The sequence below is a fragment of the Fistularia commersonii genome, chromosome 5 (assembly GCF_037954325.1).
Source record: "Fistularia commersonii isolate RoL2024-O1a breed Wild chromosome 5, RoL_Fcom_v1.0, whole genome shotgun sequence".
Taxonomy (NCBI): Eukaryota; Metazoa; Chordata; class Actinopteri; order Syngnathiformes; family Fistulariidae; genus Fistularia; species Fistularia commersonii.
Window position 1 is genome coordinate 5656607 of NC_141288.1, and position 19461 is coordinate 5676067.

At 38.1% G+C, this 19461-nt stretch overlaps 2 protein-coding genes across 2 annotated transcripts; both read left to right on the plus strand.

The window, feature by feature from the left end:
• Positions 1 to 6908: 6908 nt before the first annotated feature.
• snrpf (small nuclear ribonucleoprotein polypeptide F) lies at positions 6909 to 9616 on the plus strand. Its single transcript, XM_086146130.1, has 4 exons — positions 6909 to 7026; positions 7785 to 7910; positions 8030 to 8094; positions 8880 to 9616. The coding sequence occupies exons 1-4, from the start codon at positions 7024 to 7026 to the stop codon at positions 8944 to 8946; spliced, it is 261 nt and encodes an 86-aa protein (XP_086002256.1). The 5' UTR covers positions 6909 to 7023; the 3' UTR covers positions 8947 to 9616.
• Positions 9617 to 10523: 907 nt separating this feature from the next.
• On the plus strand, positions 10524 to 19449 carry amdhd1 (amidohydrolase domain containing 1). The gene is made up of 9 exons (XM_086146620.1): positions 10524 to 10714; positions 12476 to 12582; positions 12705 to 12769; positions 13551 to 13828; positions 13894 to 14119; positions 14377 to 14501; positions 15741 to 15834; positions 15921 to 16081; positions 17915 to 19449. Exons 1-9 carry the CDS (start codon positions 10563 to 10565, stop codon positions 18018 to 18020), a joined length of 1314 nt encoding a protein of 437 aa, XP_086002746.1. The 5' UTR covers positions 10524 to 10562; the 3' UTR covers positions 18021 to 19449.
• The last annotated feature ends 12 nt before the right edge of the window (positions 19450 to 19461 follow it).

Genomic DNA, 19461 nt, shown 5'->3' on the forward strand with positions numbered 1-19461 from the left:
TGGACTCCGTGGCGGCGAAGAGGAGGAAGAGGACGAAGAGCATGATCGCCGGGGTCGCCGGGAGGGAGAGGCGCTGGAAGCGGAGGGACGAACGGCTTCGACCGGCTCGTCTGCGGCTCCGCGACCCGCTGCGTGGCTCATCTCCTCGAGCTATGGGAGCGGAGCGTCACGGACTGCCGAGCCGCTCGGCCCCCGCACGGCTATTTCTAAGGAGCGCGGAGCGTGTGACAGCGGCTCCGCCCCCCACCCCGCATCCCCTCCAGACACGCACACACACACACACACACGCCCCGCCACTGTCGTTTCCTACCACTAATAGGAACGTACCATTTTTTGCACGAAAAAAATATGCGGGTAGGGGTGAGGAACCTGCACCGCACACAAGGGGGCCCCAGAGGGGAGGGGGGTCTGATGGATTTTTGGGTTCTGGAAGAAAAGAAAATAAAAAATTAAAATTGCATGTTATCTAATTTTGTCAAATCTTATTCCATTGATAGATAGAACTAGTACTACTACTATTATTTTTCCTAATAGTACTTCTGCTTATGCTACTAAAGATATTAATTCTTGAACTGTTCTGCAAGTAAATTAATAAATCAGATTGATAAATCTGATTCTGAATAACAATAAAAATGAAAACGAAGGTAGCCAAAAATGACAACAACAATAACAATAATAATAATAATAACAATAACAATAATAATGATAAGTATTAATAATAATTATTGTTATTGTAATTTCACAATAATACAAATAAAAAATAAAAAAATATATGAATTACTATTATTATTATTAAAAAATCGCAAATATATTGTAAATTAATAATAATAATAATTGTTATTATTATTATTGTTGTAATTTTGGTCACTTTTGTTCTTATGATAATAATGTAATCATTGATTGAAGGTCTTCATCATCATCATTACTATTATCAATTATCAATTATTAATTATTAATTATTAATTATTAGTTCGTAATTATTAATTCATATTTAGTAATTGGTAATTATTAAGTCGTGGTTAATAAATTGGTAATATTATTTGGTAATTAGTAATTATTAATTATTGATTCGTTATTATTAATTACTAATTAGTAATTATTGGTTATAGATTAATTTTCCATACAGGTATTAATGAACTATTCTGAATCAGATTCTGAACAATAATTATGACAACAACAGCAAAACAAAACAGCAGCAATGATGATTATGCTAATAATAATAGCGCTAATAAAAATAAAAATAATTAAAATAATTTCCCGCAGTACGATCAATAAAGCAATCTGATTCTAGTTTTGAATATTATGATGATACCAACAATAATAATGATAATTCTGATAATAACAATCATAATTATAGCAATCATGCAAATAAACAGCAATTGTAGAAATCCGCAACCCAAAAGTGAAATGAACGAAATAAAATAAAATAAAATAAAGAAAGTTGTCAGCAAGAAATTATTTCTAAAACAAATCAGCAAGAAAATCTGCATTAAATTTGTTTACTTTTGAAAGACAAAAATGATTTATACAAAATGTCCGGAATTCTAGTTTTTAGTTATTCGACTACACATGTAAAAGTCAGACCGACCCCACACCAAAGACACATTGTAGCGTTTATTTGTATTTCTGCATGTCTCGATACTGCGGGGATCTCCTTCATCTACCGTGACAAACAGAAGGCTTGGATTAGAAGCAGATGCGAGGGTCTTTCTGTCCTCATCACCGACTCACTGGCTGCAGAAAGACACGCAGCGACGCCGGAGCAGATGCTGACGCACTTCACTGACATCAGCGGCGGCGAACGAACCCCGAGAAGCAACAAATAGATTGTTAAAATCAAGGAGCTTGACTCCAGCTTCAGTCTGAGCCTCCGGGCCAGGCAGTTGTTTCCCAAAATTACAGGGTTTCCAATACCTTGGAACAGATTGCACCCAACCAAACCGTCCGAAACCAAGGCAATATTACAAATTAAAGATAAATATTAAAAAAATAAATAAAAAAAACGGTGCGACCTAACTGGGCTGGTTTTATTTTGAAAAACTCCATTTACCTGGGACATTAGCTTGCGGTCAGCCTCAAAAAAATAAATGTCAGCTTACGTTCAATGGAGGAAAACCGATGGGGAATGTCAAGTTTTTAACTAGATACTTTTAACAAAGTAAAAGGTTGCATTCAAAGACTTACAATTTGAATCTGGTCTGTTGGAAAAAAAACGACCAATGCAGTGTAAGCACGGATATCTGAAGCTATGCTAACCAGGCTAGCTAGGTGGGTTTTGTTGTTGAAATTATCTTAGCTTGTAGAGTGCTTTCACACCTTGCGGTTTCGAAGTGCTTAACACAGGGATGGCATTCAGAAGCGCGCGCGCACACACACACACACACACACACACACACACCACACACCAATAGCGGCAGAGCTGCCCTGCAAGGCGCTAACCAGGCCTGTCGGGGAGCAACTTGGGGATCAATGTCTTTCAGGCCCCCTGCTTTGAAGGAAAGAGCTACTAGGTAAACTCATGTCTTCTCCCGAATTCACTATTTCTTTCGTGAATATTGGAGCAATTATTGCATCATGTCCCCAAATGTCGTAGCTGTTAGCACTGTTGTTGTTATTAGCATGTGGTCATTTGTGCCTGTCCCATTCAGCTTGGATCTAAGTTTTTCTTTCCGTGCCATTGTCACCAAGTGCCAGCTCATGACGGAATATTGAATTTCCATAAATAATTTAAAAAAGTGTAATCCAGACCTGCTTTAAAGTGTTATTATACAAACGCTGTTGTGATTTGGCACTATATGAATAAAATCTGACTTGACTTAATTTGACTACGAGGTCTGCCGCTGGGGTTGGTGCAGCGCCTGCAGGGAGCCAGGCCACATCGTGCCCCCCAGTGCTCAAACACGGTACATAGATTAAAAAAAAAAAAGAAAAAAAAAGGAAAGAAAATCGCCAAAATGAGAAGCTTGATCTTGGAACAGTGTTCTTCCAGCCCCAGCCCGTTTCGGGTCAGGCTCCAGTGAACACAGCATGGCTTTGGCTTCTCTCCGTCTGCCGTGTAATCGGACTATGACCTGCTTTCCGTGCATCGGGCGCCGCGTGCAGACCGGCACCTGGCCAAATCAAACCACTTCACCTGCCGACAAATTTCTTTACATTCTTTTTTCCGATGCAAATATGTGGGAATAGCAAGCAGGAACGTGCACATAGTCGTGCACTTTACTCGTAAGAGCCACTCCAAAGTACAGCTGTTTACACGGGGATCAACCGTGAGGGTGTTTGTCGGAAGGGCTTTACCGACCATCAAGTCGCTTCCTCCTCGGATGAAACAAACTCACAGCTGACTCGGCAGACGGACCGTCGGGAGGATGCCAGACGCCGACGGTTTTGTTCTCGTGTACATAGGTGTCAGTGTGTTCCTCTGAGGTTCTCTCATTTTGTAGAACAAGTTTGATTGATTATGTCTTGTTTTTAACTCTCTCATTTCCCCAAACAATCGCCCGCTTGGAGCCTGAACCAAGCCGAAGTCACAGACACCTTCACTGTCCTTCAAGTCAAAAAAGTTTAACAATAATCCATATCTATCTGCATATCCATTTATCGGCAGTGGATAAAGCACTTGAGATACTTCATTTGAGTAGATGCAGAAATACTGTAGTCTGGAAAACCCTGAGGGTAAAGGTTGAAGGGGTTTGTGTTAGAGCAAGGGCTCAGAGGTCAGGGTTAGGGTTAATCCTTAATATAGAAGGTTAGGTTTAGGATTAGAGTCAGGGTTAGAGTTAATATTAGGGTTAGGGGTATGGTTGGTGTTAGAGTTAGAGTTAGAGTTAGAGTAAGGGGTACAGTTAGAGGGAGAGTTAGGGTTAATATTAGGGTTAGGGTTGGATGTAAGGTTAGTGTTAGAGTAAAGGTTAGGGATACAGGAAAGAGTTGAAGTTAGAGTTAGAGTTGGAGTTGGAGTTAGAGTCAGGGTACGGTTAGGGGTAGGATTAGGCTTAGAGTTACACCCAGAGTTAGGGTTAGGGTCAGGGATTAGAAGTTAAGTTAAGGTTTTGGGGTTAGGTAAAGGGGTTGTAATCATGATTGTCAAAGTCAGGATCCTTCAAATCCATGAAATCTGAAAAAACATTAAGGATATGAGTTACTGTGACAGTTAGGGTTAGGGTTAGGGCTGGGGTCAAGAACCATTCTGACTAGGAGAACTATAAAAGCCAAATATTTCTAAATATTTTTCATTTAGAGCCATATAGTATTTTTAATGTACAATAAATTAAATATGTCCTACTTTTTATGCGACCTCTGGTGCTGCATTCATTTGTTCGAAGTGCCAATTTTTATTTGACTGTCTCATCTATGCAATTTTATCATTGCATATTAGACGCACGGCTTATCCAAATGCAAATTCTTCTGTCCACGCAGCCTGGAATGCACGGTAATCATCGTCTTTTTTTCTTTTCGCCATCCTTTCCGTCACAAGAGTTGAAGCGGAAAAACTAGTTGGCTATCTCATGAAATTAATTTCTTCACCTTTAATTGAGGACGTGCTCGAAAGCCATCGGTTCCCGACCCGACCAACGGGTGACCTGTGATATTTATCTTAAAAACTCATTTCTGTTTCCTTTAAAATGACACAGTATGATCAAGAAATATCACAAGTATTTCGAAATCATTTCCAAACTAATGTTTTTTTTTTTCAACTCAACATTGTCAGGGAGCCTTATGTTGTCACTGGAAGAGCCATATATGGCTCGTGAGCATAGGTTACCGACCGCTGGGTTAGGGTTAGGTTACGACTTTGGTTAATGTCAGGGTTATGGTTAGGATTAGACTCCAGGTTAGGGTTAAGATTAGAGTTAGACTTATACAAAGGGGTTAAAACCATAAGTCAGGATCCTCAAAATCGTCAATATCTGAAGAAGAGTATGAAAAAAATCTTACCTACCCCTACATCATTTTGGTTGTGCATTCCATCAGTAGCAGTCCTAACTCTATCTCCAGTTCCAGCAGAATCCACAAACATAATGGTAAATAAAGAAAAATTAGGCTAAATAAGTGAGCCTGCCAGAGTAAAACTTCAGATTGATATCAACCTCTCAAAACCTTTGAACATTTAACTCAACTAGCAGCAATTGACTGAAACATCTGGTGAATGTTTTCCCTGAAAAATGTGAATTACAACATTGTTCTTTTTGTTTTTGTTTTTGTTTTTGTTTTTGTTTTTGTTTTTGTTTTTGTTTTTGTTTTTGTTTTTTTAAAAGCCAACATGTACCCCTGCTTTTTAAACGCTGACCCCGGGAACAGAAATTGTGATAAAACAGAATGTCTACAGAGTATCTCAGTCATCCAGGTCGTGGTTAATTCTTGTCAATTCACCTCTCATCTGCTCATCTGAGAGGCTTTTTCAGTTATCAGAAAAAAAAGTAGAACTGAAAAAGTCCAGTTGCCAAGAATGATAACAGAATGGAAAGACAGCTGCTGGTATATCTAATTATATACAAACTATTGATCATATCGTTGATATATGGACTATGTTGACCTTTATACGATCCAATACGAAGCTACAGATAAGAATATCTCTAATGGATAAAAACTTACAGGACTGTTTCAGAAAATTAGAATAATGTGATAAAGTTCTTTTTCTTCTGTAATGCAATTAAAAAAACAAAAATTACTTTTTCATGATATTCTAATATTTTGAGATAGGATTTTTGAGTTTTCTTAAGATGTAAGCCATAATCAGCATATTAAAATAATAAAAGGCTTGCAATATTTCAGATGATTTGTAATGAATCCAGAATGTATGACATTTTTGTTTTTGCAAATGCATTACAGAAAGTAAAGAACTTCATCACAATATTCTAATTTTCTGAGACAGTCCTGTAGACCAAAGCAAGGAATTAATGTTAAAAAAAAACTTCAGAATTGCAACCATGATGTTGTTTTCCTTAAAAGAAATGATCAGACTGTGTTCCTGTAAACGGTGGGCTCCGTTTTGCACCCACTGCCCTTCCAGGGCGAAGTGGTTTCTGACGGTTGGCCCTTGCAGACATCAAAAGGGCCCCTTTGACATCAGACTGGAATGATCAGCGTCCTCGGCAAAACTTCAATGATGATACTGGCATGAAAAAAGAAAAAAAAAAGCCAAGGAGGAAGATTGTGCAACGTGTTTGAGTTAATAATTAACTCCCCCCCCAAACACACACACTCATCATCAGGCCATAACTGACATGCTGACTGACTGACAGATTGGTTCATTACACTGAAGGCAAACTCAAAAGGAGTTTAAAAAAAAAAAAAAAAAAAGGTCAAATGATGTAAGAACGTGAGTATTTCAAACACGCACAGAAACCTCCAGCGCAATTTTGGAGGAATTTTCTGACAGAATCAAAATATCAGGTCAGGACTTGCCAGGGTTCTTATTAACACTTGAATGCTCCTGCACATAAAAAAGAGGGAAATCTACAAGAGTGCTTCGCACCTGCAGAGAAAGAGCTGCCCGGACAGAGAGCCGGAATGACCCAGATATGACAATCATTTCACTGTTTGCCCCTGAAACAGGTCAACTATTCCTTGTCAAGGTTCACACTGAAGTGAAGTATTTTATAGTGGTACAGTTCAAATAAAAAGCCAACAGGGGGATTTACGGTGCTGCTGTTTATTGGTTTTCGATGCAACAATTGTGCCATTGTGTAGCTGCTATTTTTTCTCTCCTGTTTTGTCATAATACTTGTCATAAAGGCATATACGGACCATCATAAATTCATTGGTGGGTTTTTTCCGTTGCGATGGAAAATGTAAATAATAAAAACAGAAGAATAGGGACAAGTACAATATTTAACTTACGCTTGGCGGTTGCGCTGCAGTGCGGCCTCCCTGCCGCTAGAAGGCGCTGTGTAACACATAATACCCAATCACAGGTCAGATGATCGTTGTACTTCCGGTTTGGCGGTAAAGCGTGTCTGCCGGACAACGGTATTGTGACGATAAGCAACCAAACGTCAGCTTTTTAACTTTCTACGCACAAACATGGTGAGAATTATTTCGCTTAGATTTTTTTCCGCCCATTAGACCGTTTGGCGACGTGACGTCGCGACCGACGTGAAACAACGGTAGCTTTTTTATTTGCTAGTTAGCAGTTAGCATTCGTTAGCTTTCATTCATAAATACGTCTAATTGAATCAATGAGCTCGTCAAGCTCACGCCTTCTTATACTGTTATGAAATATTTACCGAAAGTCCGAGTTTGTTCTGTCACCGTGAAATTATTCAATATAATGTTATTCTACCGGATGCCGGGTGAAGAGTTAGTTGACGTGATCTGATGGGTTAGCAACAACTTGTAACATCTCAGCCCGCAACGACATTACATTTAAAAGCTCTGGATTAAATTCTGTTACCTGGATTTTATTCCAGCAGTTTATTTCCAAATAGGCGTTGCTAGATTCAGAAGTTTACCGTTTATGCACGTTGTGATGATCGCACATGTACATGGAGCCTAATATATACATTTCTCCCCTATATTTGATCTATCACAGGTGGTAGTTCTTTACAGCAATTTGCTCTCGATGCACTTAGGTCTTTTCTTAACATGCTGGATTTTATTAATATGCAACACAGATAATGTATAATATAGGGTTTCTGTTTTACTTAATCCTCTTCCATATTTATATTAATATTAATAGTTCATGACCATTTTAAAACACGATCTGTTTCTTTGAGACAGCAGCCTGCTACCATTTTTTCTTTATTTTGATTTTTAACAATATTTTTACATTCATTCATCGGCAGAGTTTACCGCTGAACCCCAAGCCCTTCCTGAACGGCCTGACAGGGAAGCCCGTGATGGTGAAGCTGAAGTGGGGGATGGAGTACAAGGGTTATCTGGTGTCTGTCGACGGCTACATGAACATGCAGGTAGCGATGATGACTTTTACTGTAATTTCTTGAGGAAGATTTTGAGATTCAGAAAATTTCTGCGATTCTTGTACCGTTTTCTTACTGTCACCTGTTTGTTTGGTTTTTTTTCCTGGCAGCTCGCAAACACAGAGGAGTATGTGGACGGGGCTTTGGCGGGCCATCTCGGTGAAGTTCTTATCAGGTGTGTTCAACAGCTTTTTACATGAAATGAGAAAAAAAAAATCATGTTTGATTCAGCACCCAAGTAACAGGGATCAGACCTCAATTCAATTCTCGGCACTTTCTGAGAGTATCTGCTTTTTATTTGTAGATCATCTTTTTTTTTTTAACCCATTTTATCACTAATTTGCATTCATTTAAAATATTTTTTCTTTTCTTGTCAGGCCATTTCTTGCAGGATATTTATTTGTTTCCTCGTATAAAGGTTATTTTAAAAAAATATATTTTGGGGTAATTTAGATAAAGTTAAATCTTTCATTTTTATTATTATTATTATCATTTTTGACAAGTGGAATTTTAGATATTGTGGGTTTGTTTATTTTTTTGTTTCCGTTCAACTCCTCGCTGCCAAATTTTTGAGTCATAGCATTTTTAACCCCCTTGTCCAACCAGTAACTACACTAACCAAACTGCCTAACTGCTTGTTAGTCCATCGCAATTATTCTCACAAATTAATATCAAATTTTCCCTTTGTTTAACAATTAACTCAGGTAAATTTTGAGTTACTGTATTAACTTTATCAAAGAAGTGGAGGAGAGGGTATTATAAATGTAGACACAGAAACTAACGTTTGCTTTTTACCTCTCTTTTGACGCCCGCCTCTGTTGGCTCTCCTATCTGAGCAGGGGCTCAGCTAATAATTAAAACGACCGAGGACAGAGCTGTCGGGAAAAAGTGGGGGATGTGAATCCAGCGCTTCCCCCGATAACCTTAGGATAATCTCATTTTTCTCCCTCCCGCTCGCAGGTGCAATAACGTGCTGTACATCCGGGGCGTGGAAGAAGAAGAGGAGGACGGAGAAATGAGAGAATGATCGGCGGCGGCCCAGTCACTATGTGTTTGTCTTTTCACCGTGTGAAGCCAACAGACATCTGGAATTTCGGTGTTTATTTTTTTTTTCTAGCTTCTTTTTTTTAGTTTTTTTTCTACTTTGTATGAATCTGATTTTATGTAAAGACATTGTAATACAGACTCAATAAAACAGGGGTGGGCAAAATTTTTGGCTCAGGGGCCGCATTGACTTTTAAATTTTGACAAACGGGCCGGGTCACCACAAGATACAATGCATACATAAAAAAAAAATTAAAAAAAAACCGCATTTATAAGACTCATCTTATATTTGCTTTGAAAATAATACCATCTTGGTTTCGAAGGGTCTGACGTTTGCTTGAATTTCAAGCACAAACCGGTTTTTCCTTTGTAGCTTCACGTGCAGCTCATTCGTGTGTGTCACTGTGTCCACAGCGACGGCTAAATCACAAAGCTAATCTGTGTCATTCAGCTCAGGAAAATTCTCTAATAGCTCCAAAAATGAAATAATCTCCTGTTTGAGCTCCCACATTAATTGATTCAATCACTCACATCAAGTTTGAATTCTGTACCGATCTTTGGCGGGCCGGATTAAAAAGACCAACGGGCCGGATGTGGCCCGCAGGCTGTAGTTTGCCCTCCACTGCAATAAAATTATTGTTCTCTTTCTTAAACTGGATGGATTTTTTTTTTTTAAATAAGCCTGAGAGTAAAATAGAAATTAAGAAAATATTCAGCTTCTTGTGACGTACGCTGAACCTCATTTCAAGCAGTTTGGCCCGATAACAGCCTTCTGGTCTAAATAAAGTACATTCATTTAATATTAATGGGGTTTATTCGCTCCCCCCTGTGGTCCATCTGTCAATGGCGGGAAAGCCTTCTAGCTTAATGCCAGACACTAAAATTATTTTTGGTTGCAGTTCAATTTTTAATTCACTTTGTAATAAAAAATCAGAAACACTGGTCCCAGAAACACTGACCTTGAAACAAATATATATTTTTTTTTTCAGTTCACATTGAGTTATTTTCTTATGTTCACAAAATAAATATTTCCTTTTGGAAACATTTTGCTTTTTTTAACGGTGAGCTCAGGGTCACTGATCTCAACTCTCATGTACACACAAATAAAATAAAAAAAACAACCTTTCCAGTTGAAATTGAGTAATTTTGCTTGTGTTTACAAAATAAATTATTTCTTTTGGAAGCTTTTCACAAGGATTCTAAAACACTGGGAGTCCCAATATCACTGACCTCGACCCACATAAACATAAAAAAAAAATCAAGTTGATGTTAATTTATGTTTCCAGTGTTCATGAAAGAAATTAAATATTATTTAGCATGCAATCAGATTTAAAAAAAAAATCTAATTGTATTTGCAGTGAAAATCATGATATTCGAGACCCTAGTTAATAAATTGATATTCCAGTGATTTGCAGATATTCATCTTTGTTTCCAAGCAGTTACAAAGAATTTTTGCCCCTCAGTCTCCGCCCCCCCTCATTGCACTTCAACCCCTCCTGGACAAATATTTGCCCGAACTTCGGGTTAAAAACACAAACACACACACACACACACACACACACACACACACACACAAATCAGTGGCTCTGCAGCACAGTGATGGCAAGTGACAAAATGCACCCTCGCCACAGGCTACTGGTGAAAAACGCCCAGCAGGTGGTGGCGGTCTGCAGCCGCGGTGAGAGCTACCTGACCGGGGACGCCATGAGACGTTTGAGTGTCGTCGAAAACGGGAGTGTCGTGGTGGGGAGGTGAGTTTTTGGCATTCTCTGCACCGAATTCGTTGTTTTTTTTCCCCCGGTGTTGCATGCGAACCGCGGGGAAACAGCGCCCTCCTGTGGTCATGAAGAAACAGGAGGAAAAAAATGCAATGGCGAAAGCATTTTCATAGTGTACTCGTAATTATACTATATGTTATATAGAATCTGATTCATAAGTGTATATACTATATATTATATAGTATATTTATGAGTACAGTATGTGGTGGGCCGTCAGGGCCTTCAAAGCCTTCTCTGCTGGCCTAAAAAAATCTGAATCGCAGACTGATTTTGACTAGAATTGAATCTTTATTATATTTTGAATATCAAATCTGATTGAATAATTCTAAAAGGTCTGTCCGCTTCCTTTCATAGCCTTTTCCCGACTGTGCTGCTTCCAGACATGTATTTTCATAGAACAAAGAGCATTTAACCAATCAAAGTCAAAGAGGCCAGCAGAATCCGATTCATAGGTATTCTGTCGAAAAATAAATGTTGATGAAACTGTTGCTTCAACCAGTCAGATTTTGAGTTGCGACACCGAGGCCTTTCAGAAGGCTACCCTAACGTCGGTGTGTCACACAAGTGTCACAGGTTTGTGCAAAATTTCCTGGGGGGAAACCAGAGTGGATCTAGAACTTAGTGAGCAAGTGCGCAGGGAAACACAGCTCCACAACGAAAAGGTGAAGAAAAATGGGGAAATCTTAAAAAGACTGACAGTTTTGTAGCCATATAACAGATATTAAGGGGATGAATGCAGCACTACTGAAGGCCTGGGTGTGAATGCACGGCCCGCCACTGCTATATAATTACACATAATTACAATGCAGATATGAAGTATAACATGCTCTTGAGAAAATTAATATTCCTCTAAATTATCCCATGTCATCTTTTCACCTTCCCAGTAGTTTGTATCTGCATGCACTTTATACTTTATAGTTTAATATTTACTGTTCAATGTAATAGTGCACTTTACTCTTTTAATTCATTTCATGTCACCGTGGGATTGTGAGAAACGCCTTCTCCATTCTTCTATGTCCAGCACAATTCCCCACAGGGTTTAATAAAAGATAATTTATCATTAAGAGAATTTTATGGAGAATGTTTTTGCTTTTTTTTTCTGTGAACGAGACATACAATATCCAAAAATCCCAAAATACCCCCATTGCGTACCACATTGAGGTTATAATCAGAAAAATAATTTATTTTTCATTGTTTCCCGACAAAACTCCAAGAAACTATAAGTTAGAGAGGGATAAGGTTTTACTTTGAATTAAAATGTAATTTTCATCTTTGATATTATTTTGTTCCATATTCTAAATCTCTAATTATCAGACAAAATATAAATGTCATGAAAATATCATTCTGAATACTTACAAAATCAATGCGTCATTGAGAAATTATATTGAAACACCATATATATTATAATAATATGACATTTTTCTCATAATAATACACATAATACCTCTATCCAGTAACCATTATGTGATTTGTATAGTGTGCATATTTTGACCTTTTTGAAATGCATTTTATGATATATATGTATTATTATTTCTAATGTTTTATTTTTTTGGGGGGATGTTTGCATTAAAAATGAAATTAGAATACGTAGTACAGTTAATATGTACTCTATTTCTTATTTTTAAAACTACTTCATCACTGATTTTTCCAGTATTTCAGACCACAAACTTGACTAAATGTACATTTGTAATGTTTGTTTGGTTTTTGGTGAATTAAGTAAATTTCCTCCCATAGCGACGGCCTGATAAAGGCCGTGGGGCCTGCGGATGCCATCGATGCGAGGTACCCGGAAGCGTCTTTCGAAAAAGTCATCGATGCCTCGGGAATGTGTGTCCTGCCTGGTGAGATCCCAATAGAATAAAAAAAAAAAAAAAACTTTAAGAAATTTTTATTTCACTGTAATTGATGGATGATTTAATTCATATTATGTTTCATCTCTTTCCAATTATTTGTTCTGCTATAGGGTTGGTGGATGCACACACTCACCCTGTGTGGTCGGGCGACAGGGTGCACGAGTTTGCGATGAAGGTGCTTCGTATTGATTTTCATGTTCTTTTAGACGAGGGAGGTGAACTGACAGGCCAGTTGGGCGATTTAAAAAAAAAAATTCACCTCAAGACTAATTAGATTGCTAATAATATTAAAACAAGTTATTATTATTAACTCTTGGAAACGCTCACATTGGAAAAAAAAAGGTAAAAAAAAAAAATGAAAAAAATGGGTTCCAAAAATGGAAACGCTCACATTGATTCAAATGTAAAGCGATGTCAAATTATACAATATTATTATATAATTGTAATATTGTATAATATATACAATATTACAATATTGCTGCAAATGATAATACCACATAAACCCCGCCCCCCCCGGCTGATCGGTACCATGTGACCCCTCGATGTGTTTTTAATTTATTATTATTATTATTATTATTTATTATTTATTATCATTATAATTGTTATCTATTATCATTTACTATTTAGAAGATTTTTTTCTTTTTTGGCAATTATATTTCAGATATTTCATATTTATTTTTAATTTGTTGAGCATGTAAATTGGGTGACATGTTGTCTTATGAATTAAAGACAACGGTAAAAACAATGCTATTTGATTTGATTTCTAAGCGTATGTAAATGGATCTGATTGGGAAGGGACAGCTCTGTTCAACAGTTTTTTTTTGGAAAATTGTCAATATTCCATTTATCCTTATTTGCTTCTGGTGATTTTCCCACATTTTTCAAGAAATTAATTATGTAAACAAAGATGGGACTGAAGGCTCACCTGGTCCTTTCGCCGTTCGTCCATCCTCCAGCTGGCGGGCGCCACCTACATGGACGTTCACCGGGCGGGCGGAGGGATTCACTTCACGGTGGAGCACACCCGCGCCGCAGAGGCCTCGGAGCTGCTGGCGTCTCTGACGGGCAGGCTGGCCCGGATGCAGCGTGCAGGCACCACCCTGGTAGAGTGCAAGAGCGGCTACGGCCTGGAGCTGCAAGCCGAGATGAAGATGCTGGAGGTGATTGAGGAGGCGCGGCGCACGTTGCCTATCAACATCTCCTCCACCTACTGCGGCGCTCACGCCGTGCCCAGGTAACGTAGTCGACGCTCTCCCTCCCGGGAGCCCGATCCTCATCGCCGATCCGGTCCCGACGCAGGGGGAAGACGATGAAGGAAGCCACCAGCGACATCCTGCAGGTGCAGCTGCCTCAGCTGAGAGAAAAGATGGCCGCCGGGACCCTCAGAGTGGACAACATCGACGTGTTCTGCGAGAAAGGCGTGTTTGACCTCGATTCCACCTGTTCCATCCTGCAGGCCGGGAAGGACATGGGCCTCAACATCAACTTCCACGGGGACGAGCTGCACCCTATGAACTCTGCTCAGGTCCGGTCAGCTGCCGAACAAAAACGAAACGTTTTTTTTTTTTTCAAGTAGTTTTCTTGCAGAATGTCGGCCAGGAGGGAGGGCCGGATTTTCACCCCCACATCAATCGTCCACCAACTGGTGTGGAAATTTTACGGGAGCAGGATTTCCATTTTACTGCTGTGAAAAGAGAACAGAAAAGGCCATATTTAAGGATAATTGCTGTTTTCAAGGCAGCTGTTTTAAGTGTGTGTGTGTGTGTGTGTGTGTGGGTGCAGCTGGGCGCGGAGCTCGGTGCCTTAGCCATCAGCCACCTGGAGGAGGTGACGGATGAGGGCATCGCCGCCATGGCGAGGGCGAAGACGGCTGCCGTCCTTCTGCCGACCACGGCCTACATTCTGCGGTGACAGATTTTCTATTTTTGTTTTTTTATATCCTTGTTTATTAAAAAAAAAAAAATCAAACTTTAAAAATTTACAGACATTTCACAGACATTCTGACTCTCCTAATCCTTTTTTGGGAAATGATTTTATTTTATCAATGTCAAATTCAGATTTATCGTCAAGAGGATGTTTGTCACTTTCCAAGGGTGACATGACATTGAATAATGAGAGTGCACTTTAACTGTAAAGTCACAATAAGCAAACAATAAACATTAATGTATAGGGTATAAAGTACACATAGAGACAATCTACCGGTACTGAGGTGAAAGGATGACAGAAATTAGCATTAGCAAAAACATGGAATGTATAAATGTATATCATTCGAACTTGAATATACAGAGTAGCAGCAGTTATCTGTATAGTTTAGTGCAAAAAGCAATACCATAATATAACAAGTGTGAATATATTCTCTATATATCAAAAAACCGTTGATATTAATTGCATGTGTCGTATTACACATATGAACACAGTCAAGTGAAAACTAGCTGAAAACTAGTTTATAATGGGGGAAAAAGTACAATTGTGTTATTATTATATATATATATGCTATTATATATATTATAAGTATATATATATATATATATATATATATATACACTAATTATATTAAAACAAGTTTTTTTTATCATCAATACTTGAAATGAAAAAGCTCACTGATTCAATTGTAAAGCGATGCCTGATTAATATTACTACAAATGATAATAAGCCCCGCCCCCTCCAACTGAAATATATATTTTTCCATAATCATTATTGTTTAATCACTTATTTAGAGGGTTTTTTTATTTTGTGTTAAGGGTATTGTTATTATATTTCCCATTTTTTTTGTATTTATTTGTAATTTGTTAAGCATGTACATTTGGTGACATGTTGTCTAATGAATTAAAGCCAATGGTAAAAACAATGCTATTCAATTTCTTTTGTAACATTGTATGTAAATTGTCAACGGAGGGGGCGCTGTATCGAATCTGATCGGGTAAGGCCTGGTTCAACATGTTAGATAGAATTTTTTTTTTTTTTTATTATAAATTGTAATTTTAACCATTTTTCCTGTTACTGTTCCGTTTTTCCTTATTTGCTTTCCTTTTTTTGCACAATTTGCAAGAAATGAAATTCATTTTTATATAAACAGTGAACATGTGAACACTCATCCCTTTTACCATCAGGCAAAAATGAGTGTGTGTGTGTGTGTGTGTATCCAGGCTTCCGCAGCCTCGGGCAAGAGACATGCTTGAAGCCGGAGTGATTGTGGCCCTCGGCAGCGACTTCAACCCGAATGCCTACTGCTGCTCCATGGTGAGTTTATGTGCGTGTATGGGGATTTAAGAGGTAGAAAAAAAAGCGTGGATGTCTATACTCACCTTTCCATCTTTACCTCCCAGCCCATGGTCATGCACCTGGCCTGCGTCAACATGAGGATGTCCATGCCTGAGGCTTTGGCCGCGGCCACCATCAACGCGGCCTACAGTTTGGGGAGGGCCCACACACACGGCTCGCTGGAGGTGGACAAGCACGGAGACCTGCTGGTTGTCAACACCCCGAGGTACTTCAGAAGTACCCAGCTGTACTAGGGAATCCTTGTAAAGCTGCAGCGTTTTGTAAATACCCTTGCGAAGGGGTCCCCAAACTTTTTCCGACGAGGGCCAAATAACGTTTTCCGTTCTCTGACGGGGGCCAGTTTGTAACAAAAAAGTGTGACAATCGAAGAGGTGTCTAAACGTAAAAATGTATTGTTTTCCAGAAAATTAACCCTTTCCCGGATCTTGACAGGAAAAAAAAATCAGAAAATAAATAACATAATTAATGAATAATGTCTTTGTCTCATCTCTTGACAGATGAGACAAACAGCCTTTTTTTTTTAATTTAACAAAAAAATAACTGTTTGTCCACTGCAGATTAAATACCCTGCATTCTTTATCTATTTTTCTCTTACCTAATCTTTTGTGCCATTATTCCGTGTTATTTGACAGGGGTATGTCCAGGATTTTTTTTTTTCTGAGGGAGGGGTTTCAGATAAGGGACAGATGGCAGAAGAGTGGAATAGAATGGTACCTTCTATGCATGTACAAGTCATAATTACGTGGCCCGAATATCAAAAAAAAAAACATAATGCATCTCTGGTATTGTTCAGGGCAAAATATAGAGGCAGGCCGTAGTTTGGGGACCACTACCCTAGAGCATAAGTGGCAAACTTTTGGCCCGCAGTGTAATTATTTTTGGCCCGCAAAGCCATACCAAATAATATGTGCCGGCTCGCCGGTATTATAGCCAACAGCACATATAGCACTAATACCACAAATCCCAGAATGTTCTGCTGGTGCTTTGGCACGAAAATCACGGCAGGACCAATAAACGTCTTCTCCTCTGTTGACAGTTAGCATAGCAACCTTATGCTAATACTGGTAACGTACTACCCTTACGAAAAATAGCGAAAGAAAGGCAGATGATCAGAGTAGATTAGTGTGTAGCAAACTGAGCTATAATTAATGTTTTCTTGATGCACTATCATTACTATTATTATCATTATTTCATTTTTTCATTTATTATCAGCCTGTGGTAAAAGGTTAAAATTTAACTCAGAAGGTTGCAATAAATAGAAGCACATGATTTTTATGTAATTTTTACTTAAATAATGAATGCCACTGATGTGTTTTTAATTTGACTTTGAATTTTAATATTAAGTTATATATACAGTTTTCAAGCACAACTTGTTTGGGTGAAAAGCGTGTATTTGAGTTTGACACCCCTGCCCTAGAGAATCTGTTTACTGACACTAAGGAGAATTTATCAGACAAGGTGATGGAACACTTCCAAATTCAAACTTAAAAGAATTAAAATTTAGTTGAATTTTCTTCATAAAAAATAGAAAGTTGAAAAGTACCTTCATCGTGATTAGAACTGAAATGACCCGATACCAAGGGGAATTTATCAGTCATATTTAGAAACCAGACAATGTAATGGTACATTTTCAAATTTAAACTTAACATAAAATAAATTTACCACAATTTTTTGCATAAAAAAATATAAAGTTGAAAAGTACTTTCACCTCGATTAGAACTTAAATGACCTGATTCTTGGGAGAATTTATGTACATTTTCAAATTTAAACTTGAATAAACATGTTTGGCTGAATCGTCTGCATTAAAAAAATGTTAAAAAAAAACATGATCATACTTTCAACTGAAATGATTTTAAAAAGAAAAAAAAATGTAATGAAATGAATGAAAACTGGTGAGAAAATGTAGCAAAGAAATACCATAAAAATAGAAATGAATCTGGATTAGGGTAATGTCAAAGGTCAAAGGTGAAAAGGGTTGTTATTCACTGTGGTTTGTCAACACACTCAGACACATAGGCATGTGTTGTCTTGGCTACAGGTGGGAACATCTTATCTACCAGCTGGGGGGCCACCAGGAGCTGATCCGTTTCGTCATCGTCAAAGGGACCGTCGTCCACGACAACCAGAACACCCTGGGTTTATAATCAGCCTCTGGCGAAATGTTGCCGTTGCTCTCCCAACGCCATCAGTGAAATGTAATCACGTCAGAACAGCGTTTTTTTTTTTTTTTTTAAGATAACACCTTGTCTTGACCGAACTACCCGTTTATCTCACAATGCCCTTTCGCAATAACCGAGTTAACCCGAGTTAATTTGTCACCAGCTGATTTGCCGCCGATGAACGGAGACTCATCACCAGGACAACCGGTCATCTGACAGATGATCGGGGGGGGGGGGCTTCTACATCACCTTGTTCAATTTAATATAAATCAATAATAGGCTATCGGCCAAAACTGAAAGAGCAGATTGAGAAACAAAAAGCGAGGTAAAGTAGTGGGCGGGTGCCGCTATCAGGAACAGAGCATTTGTACCTGTGATTGAAAAACCATTACTGCTGCTTCGAATTTCTACTCATTTCTACATAATATCAGAATAATTTAAAGTAAGTGGATTTTCAAATAACTGCTAAGTGATTTTTATGCTTTTTTGGCTATTATTTTCTCCCCTTCGATTTATTTGTGATTGCAAAAAAATGCATTTTATAATCACTCATCAATTAAATTTGTGATAATCATTTTATGATTATTTACAATTTTTGCATTTAGTAATAGGTGATTTTTAATTACAATCTAATTATCAATACTTTACATAAAAACATAATAAATAAATGAATACATAATAAATATTGAAGTGTTAAATAATGAGAAGCACATTTGTGGACTTTTAGCTTATTTTCTGTTGATTTCCATGCGATTTTTCCCGATTTTTTCTGGTTTGCTTTTTATTTACATTGTTTCTGTCTGCAACAAAAACAAGATTCTGTTTTACAATCTTAAGTATCTAAACAAATCCATGATGTCACATGACAGATAAGAGATATAAAGATATTGCAGATGTTGCCCCCCCTGTTGTGGAAAGACTGTGAACTGTTTGTCTCAATGTAAACAACATTCCTGCCGCGTCCAGGAGGATTTTAGTGACGGGAAAGAGGGTTATTATCTTGAGTTTGTTTACTTTTTGATGGGAGGCGATCGCTTCGGGTGACCTGAAAAAAGATTCTGTTTCCCGAAATGCGGTCGGGGAATTCTCTGTATGTGAATTGATTTCGGATTTTTCGGCAATTGGGAACGGTAGTTAAACCCTGTTAATCAATATATATAAATATCTGACCAGACGTGGAAGGTTACATGACATTTACTTTTTTCTGTTTTTTCCTGAAACTTTCTGATCATTTCCAATGAAGGCCTCATACTGTTTTGATTTCTCGTTGATTTAGATTTTATACAGCAACTTACTCCCAATTCACAAAGTGACTATTAAACGAAAAAAAAAAAATCTAAAAAGAGATGCCAAATGAACTAATGGTTTAAGAGAAAAAATAAACAAATAATAATTACCAGTTAATAACAATGAATGTGGTTCTAAT